At 38.7% G+C, this 8,975-nt stretch overlaps 1 protein-coding gene and 1 pseudogene across 1 annotated transcript; both read left to right on the top strand.

Moving 5' to 3' along the window:
• The first annotated feature begins 1,514 nt into the window (after positions 1–1,514).
• LOC116112659 lies at positions 1,515–3,398 on the top strand (annotated as a pseudogene).
• Positions 3,399–8,084: 4,686 nt separating this feature from the next.
• Positions 8,085–8,975, top strand: LOC116112658. The gene has a single exon (XM_031398781.1). It carries the CDS (start codon positions 8,085–8,087, stop codon positions 8,973–8,975), a length of 891 nt encoding a protein of 296 aa, XP_031254641.1.

The raw sequence follows: 8,975 nt of genomic DNA, 5'->3' as shown, positions 1-8,975 counted from the left end.
TATAAAAACAAAACCCCCTAGGTTTGCTAATTTAACTAAACACCCAAAATATAAAATTTTTTAAAAATGACAAAAACACTCCTATTATCTGCAGTGCCAGATTTCGACCACCACCACCGGAATCTGGCCGAAAAATTGCATTACGACATAGACCCATCGATCTGGTCGGTAGGCCATCGATATGGCCTTTTCCAGCCAGATCCACCACGGAACTAGTCGGAAAAGGCCAGATCTACGGCTATTTCTTTGGTCGTCGCTGACGGCCAGATCTGGTCAGAAAAGGCCAGATTGGTGAATTACCTGCCAGTTCCGGTCGTGGTGTAGGCCGTTGTGACAGATTTCGGCTACCACCAACGATGGTTGCTGGAATCTGGCAAGTATGGGTGGGTGGGGGTGTTTTTGTTAATTTTTAAACTTTTTTTCTTGGGGTATTTAATAAAATTAATAAACTTAAGGGGTCTAAAAGTAATTAAAAAATATACTAATATTTCTCAAATAATGTGCCAAACAATATTTTGGGAATAAGATTGGAAATATAGGTAGAAATAATGTGTCAAACGCACTCTTATAAAGAGTTTATCTATAAAAACAAGAGTCTAACAAACTCTTTATTTTTTAAATATATAAAGAGTGAATTTAGCTCTCCACATTTAAAGAGTCAACTTTCACTCTTTATCTTAATTTTAAATAATAAATTAGAAGTTTCTATGTATTTTATTTATGATTTATCTCTCTTATTAAGTTTTTTTTCTTAAAAAAATATATTCTCTCTCTTAAAATTTAAAGAGTCTATTAGATTTGAATAAAAATTTTATTCTTTATATTTAAAAATTAATAAAGATGTTCTTTATTTATATGAAATATATTTTTTAAAATAAAGAACACTATTAAAGATGTTCATACAAATTAATTACGTGGTTAAATTCTGCGCACGGAGTGCTTGTATTGATCTAATTATAACTTTCTATTCATGGCAGAGCATGATCAACACTAGTAGACTTTAATTAGGATCAAATGTCATGGAAATCAGCATATGCTTGACCCATTTTGGGTAACTCCTTTTTATGTCCATAAACTGGTAATAAAAATCCAAGTACGATAAATTCATTGAAGTTGACTATATATTTAGTGAAGTGGCATTGTAAGTATCATCGGTTACGGTGTCGTTTGTAACCAATGTTTAACTCCTATATAATAAATAAACCTGAAAGAAGAACGTGGGCAGGCTTATTAAATTTGGCGATTAATTATTTAATTAGTTGTGGAGTAACTAGAGATAATTTATTTAGTTGATAAAAGGATATGGTTGGTTGAGGATAAATATACGCTTGACGGTAAAGCACAAGCATAAATTTCAGGAATTTATAAAAACAAACCCGAACAGTTTTGTAATTACCACCTAACTTCATCTAATCACGCTAAAAGACGGTGTCATCTTACTTCACAACTACTAAAACCAAAAGCTGACTCTTCGTTTTCTTTTTCTATAGTCTCCTAAGATCTCTCCACCTCTGTTAATATCTTTTATGGATGAAGCCAAACCCAAACCCAAACCCAAACCCAAGATCCAAACGGTTTTGTTGAAGAACAAGTCGACGAAGAAAAGAAAGAGATGCTAAAGCTAAAGAGTCCACAAAAAGCTACCATGCAGATTACTAGATGGGTTTCGGATCTTGATTGGCGTCTCCTTTTGTTAATAATCCCTTCTTTATTTGTTCTTGTGTTTCTTTCTTTATCTTCTATACCTATCGACTCATTTTCTTCTCTCCGATCTTTTATTTTCGACCATACCCTCCTTACTTCTAATTCACCCGATTTCGTAAATTCGCCGCCGAGTGGTGTCCATAATCGGAGGGAATCGCCGGTGGCTAAGTGGAAAGATGAGTTGCTTCGGTCGAGAATGGCGGTGTGTTTGGTGGGTGGGGCCAGGAGGTTCGAACTCACTGGACCATCGATAGTGGAGAACATTCTCCAAGTCTATCCAAACGCGGATCTATTTTTGCACAGTCCGATGGATAGAAATGCTTACAAGTTTTCATTGTTAAAGGTGGCGCGCAGGCTGGCATCGGTTCGAATCTTCAACCCCAAACCGTTGAATGAGACCGAGTCTCAAGTCCGAGTACTCACCGCCGCCAACTCACCCAATGGCATCCAGGTTTCTATTTCTTCCCTCACTCAAAATTAGAAATTCAAATATTAATTAAAAAAATTAATTATTTTTTGGAAAATGTGACTTTAACTTAAGGGATAAAATAAATACGTGGTTGTTGTATCCGTATCACCTTACTTGTTTCTATCTCCAAATGGTCCAGCAATGTAAAGCTATTAATGTGTTGATTTTTTCAATTTGATTTTAAATTAATTTTATTTAATTACAAATAAAAGTAATTAATTAATTTTTTTTTTTTTTTTTTTTTTGAATTTTACTAAGATGCCCAGAGGACGGACTGACTCATCTCTTCTGTTTATTTAATGAAAAAAGTCCTCCTTTCTTTGTTGAATAATCACAATCATTCAAACATATGGGGCCGCTCCGCCTCATCACGCACGATTCCTATCACTGATACGAGCCATGTGTCAATATTCTCTTTATTATATACTGGGGGTTGTATTTGTCAATTTACTTTTTTTTTTTTTTTTTTGTGGGGACCATGCAGGGTCTGTGCAATACTTCAATCTCGTTGAAGGATGTTTGCAAATGATTGAAACGTACCAAAAAAGAAAAAAACTTCACATACGATTGGATAGTCCGAACCCGAGTTGATGGATACTGGAACGCTCCATTAGGACCCGAGAATTTCATTCGGGTCAATACCTTGTCCCGCCCGGTAGGACTACGGTGGACTCAACGACCGACTCGGCATTGGCGATCTCAACACGTCTAAGTTGCACTTGACGCCTTCCCTTATCCCCAAACTTGACTCGGCTGGGTTTCCAACTCAATTCGGAGACTTATTCAAAGCCCAACTCACCACCCAAACACGTGCCGTACCCACAAAACGGGTTCCGTTTTGTATCGTGACGGATAGAAGATATGGATTCCCGCCGTCTCGGTTGGTGTACCCGTGGCCTCGCTGTCTAGTCCGGGCCCACTGAGTGGGGCCAAGTGCAGACCTTGTACGGCCCGCGTGCAAGGGCGGTGCGTGGCTGGCGTTATGCGATCGCTCTATAAAGGTTGAGTTGGACGGACTGGGATTATGGGAGTCTTGAGTTGTGAATGCTCGGGACCAATGGGGAGAGGTTGGGAGAAGATTTGTATAAAGTTGCTGGGAGAAATCTGCGTCTGTAAGGAAAAAATTTGCGGTTTAAAAAGAAAGAATGTGTTGATGATTTTAATGGTGAAGAAACGGGTTTCTAACTGGGAGGCTGCCGCCGGAGGATTATGTGGCTTGGTTTAGCCGTTTAGGAGCTTAGACAGCATGGGATGGGGGGTGGGTGGGGTAAGAGATTGTTTCTGTAAAAGCGAAGAAGAGGGGGTGTTTTTGGCTTTCTAAGAAATTAGTTGTTGATTTATACCAATAATTTCCATGTTTTATTCTACCAATAGAAGAAGAAGTAGTTATTATTATAACTTACTCGTTTGGATGATATTCCATTTCCATTTCCCATTGTGGCATTTGGCAGGCCGGCTATTAGTGTATCATTACAAAGTACCATTTATAAAATGGAGTAATATATGGTTTAGATTTGTCCTTTTTCCTTCTCCATTAAACTACGAGAATAGCATGCCAAACTCAGTGGTAGAAACTAGAAAGTATAGCTCACACTGACACGCTACGAATTCAGCATCTAAACGATTACAAGGACAGTGAACTCCACTAATACGACCGCGCACATTAATCTATACAGCTGAACTGATGTGTTGGGTTGGTGTTACCATTTCTTATCCTAAGCATGCGTCGTTATGTAATTAAAATTTAATCAGTCAAACGAAAGGCCCCCCACCACCCAGTGGTGAGGCAGTTTGCAACAATCAGATGATGTTCTCGCGTTGGATGAGTTGACGTATTATGATTCTAGATGACATTGTAACAAACTAGAACTGAAAAGCCAAAATGAAATTCTAAAAATACAACGGTTATGATTTACTGAATGTAAGATTGGCCAGTGATGTCAATGTCACGGTCGCCTGATGAAGGTGGAGGTGGGTGTGGCTTGATGTCAGGCCCATCAGCACTCTGGGTTTCACTGGCGGGGCGCTTTTCTGGTTTTTTCTCAAGTCCCGGTTTGTCGTACATTCCACGCCATAGGCTCACGGTAGCGGTTTCTGTTATCATCCTTTTCCATGTTTACCTTACACTTCCTCACGCATCCTTGCCTTTTGTACTGCTTACCCTCCGGTCATGCAGGACACGTGTTACCATTTGCCTACGTGCGGCGTATATATAACACACAAAACGTCACCCATTGCATGCAAATGGATGTCTTCTTAGTGGTTTCAAAAGATTAAGCCCCAACGCTAATTAAAGTAGGCCATAAGCCCGTAAGTTTTTCATCTGGCTGATGCTTTGGCCACAGTGTTGATGCGGGTCTAACAGCCGGTTCAGGCTTCCAGCATCAATGACGAAAAGGGTTCTCGATAAACCGTAACAGTAAACTTGGCGAATTTTGGTTCGTCCACGTGGCACATAAAGAATTGTTGTGGATTTTCTTTTTCTTTATTACGTCCTTATCCTCGGGGTTACCTACCAAAAGAAGAATCTTAAAGCGCATAAAGTCGTTCCATATTATACAAGATGGTGAGATATCTATTTCTTTTTACGGTGAAATGCCTTCTCACCAATCCCACCGACCACGGGGGCTGACTCAATGCCCCCAGTGCAACTCACAATTATGTTAATCGGCCTTTGCAAATGCGAAAACGTGAATTTCAAAAAAGCTTGAGGTTGAGTTCTTCATGCATGCTAACGCCATATTCCCCAAAGAATCTCGTGCTCATTTCGAAAATTATCTCAAATTTTTTAATTGAAGTCTTCGAGGACAACTTCTTCAAAGCCTACTGTCATGTCTCGTGTTGCCAAGTATTCATGTCTTTGATTCTAAAACTACAGGACTTGACTTCAGTTAAATAACGGGCAGTTTGGACTTTGGATGGTCAAACTCAGACCTAACATTTATTCAACTCGGTTAAGAAGGAAAGAATTTTATTAATGAACGGCCAAGTCATTTTGCTCAAACACTACAGGTGTTAAGCTTATCCTTGAACGCTTCTAAAACGGTTGTATCAAAATATCATAGTCATGCCACCTCAATCCTAAGTCTTGTTCTTTTTAAACATATTAATATAGAGCCACTAAGCCTTTTGTTTAGGTACGTATAACAATAAAGCAAAGCGTGAAAGACATGTTCCCACCCAAGGTTTGGCGAGATGACAAGTTTTCACTTCTAGTTTTATAAATTTTAGATTCTCACCCTTAAACCAAAACTGTTATCAACTTTTAACCTCTAAATTAATAAATTATTTCTTAACTCTCAAATTAATAGAGGACGCATTATAGCAAGAGGTTATGCACGTTAGCAAATGTCGCCACCTACTTTTTTTGTTGTTTTTCGATGATGATGGCTTTCCCCATCACCAACAAACTTCTCCTCGAGTCTCACACACCAAAACCCCATCGACCCCACCAATTGTCGGATTCTAGCTTATTTGTGATTCGCCCATCCATCCCTCTCATTCCGACAAATCCCAACCACCAAAATCCATCCTTTCATCGTGCCCATAGTCTCACCGACCTCTTCTCTTCAAAAGCCCCAACAACCAAAACCGTGTTAGCTCTCCAATTGTCGGCGACCTCCTCTAGGTTTTCTTGTGGGTTTTTGTGAATTTGGGTTTAAATTGGAGTTTTTGGGGTGGATGATTGTTTTGAAGTGTTTTGTTATGTTTGGGTGTTTTTTTCTGGCTGATTAATTTCCTCTCGTTGGTGACTCACCATCCCCCTCCCAACGAAAGAGAAGAGTAAACGATGAGTTTTTTGTGAATTTGGGTTTAAATTGGAGTTTTTCTACTATTTTGTGCAATAATCACTTTGTCTTTTGACCGTTATGTTAAATAATTTTCTATTAATTTAAAGGTAAGAATATGGAATTTATGAAACCAAACGTGAAAACTTGCCATTTCGCAAAAACTTGGGTGGAAACATATCGTTTACTCTAAAGAAAACTTGACTGCATGCCTTTCCATGATAAGTTTTATTATTATTATTATTATTTTGACCGTCTTAATTAGGACCACTAGAAGTACCTAATTAGATCCTCAAATGTGGGAGTTGGCATCGTATTTTTAAATTTCAGAGTTGTATGCAACTACATTGCAATTGGATTCATTAATTTTACCTATTACATTAAAAGATATTTAATATTATTATTTTTTTATACTTCCAATTTCAAAATAATCCATTCCATTAACTGCCCATAAACTAAAAGTCGTTACGATGTGTAACATGTGTGTAAGTGTTATGGTTAAGCTTATCCTTGCATTGTTCTCGGCTATATGATTGTCTATTTAATTAAAATCATCAAAAAAAACTTGCAGAACGTGATACAAATAAACCTCCATGTCCAGCATATCTCGTGAAGAACGGTATCCATGGATTAAAATAATGTAGCTCTTTCTATTATAACCATGAAGAGTAGACGACTTTTTCTCACCTAGAGACTTTTAAAATATCATTTTATTACTCAAGTTTATATTTTGTTTTTTATTTCGACATTGTTGTGACCCACACCACCATCATTCTCTTCCCCAATCATCATTCACCAAAACCCTTCAAACCCTACTCCCTCCAATCCCACCAATCATAAGCAATTGAGCGATTAGAGTTTGCGTAACCGTCCTTCTTAAGTCAAATTCTGATCAATCTCAATTATCAAAATCTAATCTTCCACCACCAAAAGACTCATAGGTCTCCCCTCTTCAAAAGTCCCAATAGTCTTGACCGAGTTTATTCTCTGTTCACCATCAGAATATAAATTTAAATAATAAAATGGTATTTTAAAAGCACGTGGGTGAGAAAGTATCATTAACCCGTTATTTGGGTGGGAAAAAGTCGTTAACTCTAACCATGAATGAATAAATGTCTAAACCTTTCCCTAAGTGGGCAGATAGTTAACTGTTATTCGATCTCAAACATTTGACTTTTAAAGATTCATATGATATTTCCCCGGATTCTAATCTCCTTACAGTCTTTTTGATCAAGTTCCAAGTCCCCTCGTTTAATTATTAAGTGCTACGCGCAATCTTCTTCGAACTCATAACACAGCAGGTTTCAGTTTCCAGCGAAGCGAGGAGCTCAAGATTGGCACCTTGGCAGGCACTCCTGGTTTCGGATCCACTTGCATTAACTTTTAATTATAATTAATCGAACTACGCGTATAACAGTTTATCAAATCTCTGGCTGTTTTAATCTCTCGAGAGTTGATGGTATTTGTGACAGCTGAGCTAGCTCATTAAAATGCATCAACTTGTGTTGTATGATTGGTTAGGTTTGAACACGTAGGAATAAACATGGAGATGACTGAACAGTGATGGTCTCTCCAGATTTTTTGAAGGCCAACCCACACCGCTTATCGCCATATATTTGAACTGATTTTAAGGCAGACATACCACAAACTTGCCAAATAGGTCCAACGATGGGTGTCGGCCTGCCTCTTATGTATGCGATTGCCAGTTGAAAATAAAAACATTTATCCTGGTTATTGGGTTAAAGGCTCGAGGTTTTGTTTCCATTGTTTTTTGGTAGTAGCTGGACTGGATTTACAGCAAGGACGAATGAAAAATGGAGGCATATGCATCAGTGTTCAAGAAAAGCCAGCGTGTTAAAACCACGTGGTGTCTGCTCTCCACAGGAAAAGGAACCCATTAACGCCTCGGTTTGCAGGCCTAAACCCACATGATTAAGCTTAACAGCTATAATTATTCGCGGATCAAGTCTCTTCTCACTAACCCCCTCGTGCGCCTTAGTTGTCTTCCCTTTATATACCTATTCTTCATTTCATTTCTTCCTCGCCAAAACAAAAACCCACCAGAGATAAAAAGTTTTATTATTCAATTCCCAACACTAATACCACTGTTATATACTACAGAAATGGTAGGCGTGTTCAAGCGTTCTCTTTCGTTTCCGAACAAACATCCCAACCGTCTATCGAAACCACCCATATCTCATCACATTAGATCCATCAGTCTTCCATGCAGATCACATCCTTTGATTTCCCAGATCAAAAATGAGATCAATGAGCTCAAAACGTGGTCGTCCAAATCCGATAATCGAACATCGGCTTGGCTGTGTGACGGCTTGGGTCGTCTCAAAGACGTTCATGACTCTCTTGATGATATTCTCCAGCTCCCTCAAACACAAGACTCTCTTCGTAACCAACACGACTGGGTCGAGAAGCTTCTCGAAGATTTGCTTCGTTTTGTTGATGTTTATGGCATCTTTCAGACATCAGTTTTGGCACTTAAAGAAGAGCAGTTCGCTGCACAGGTGGCTATAAGAAAAAAAGATGATTCAAGAATAGCTTTGTATTTAAAAGCTAGAAAAAAGATGGCTAAAGAGATGGTTAAACTTGTATCAACAGTTGGATGTATCGGTCAGTACCCAGTTCCAAGATCCATGTTGGTGTCAATTGCAAATACTGAGTTGGCTGGTGTGGTGAGTGATGTTGTGGAGGTGACAGTGTTGGTTACAGCAGCTCTTTTTAATGGAATTTCATCATCATTTGCGTCGAGAAAATCTTCTTGGATGGGGTTGACGTTAAGCAAGAAGGCTAAGAAAATGAAGGTTGAAGAATTTCAACAAGTTGGTGTAGAGAGCTTGTGGGGATTGAGAAAGAAGGGTGATGAAGACATAACAATGGTCTTGAAGAAAATGCAGCATTTGGAAGGTTGTATTTGCAGCGTTGAAAGTGTTAGTGAGAAAGCATTTAGGAGTCTGATCAACACTAGGGTTTCACTACTCAACACTCTCACCCAGCAGTAG

The sequence above is a fragment of the Pistacia vera genome, unplaced genomic scaffold, assembly GCF_008641045.1.
Source record: "Pistacia vera cultivar Batoury unplaced genomic scaffold, PisVer_v2 Contig665, whole genome shotgun sequence".
Lineage (NCBI taxonomy): Eukaryota > Viridiplantae > Streptophyta > Magnoliopsida > Sapindales > Anacardiaceae > Pistacia > Pistacia vera.
The sequence above is the reverse complement of the archived record's forward strand: the minus strand, read 5'-3'. Positions and strand labels throughout refer to the sequence as shown.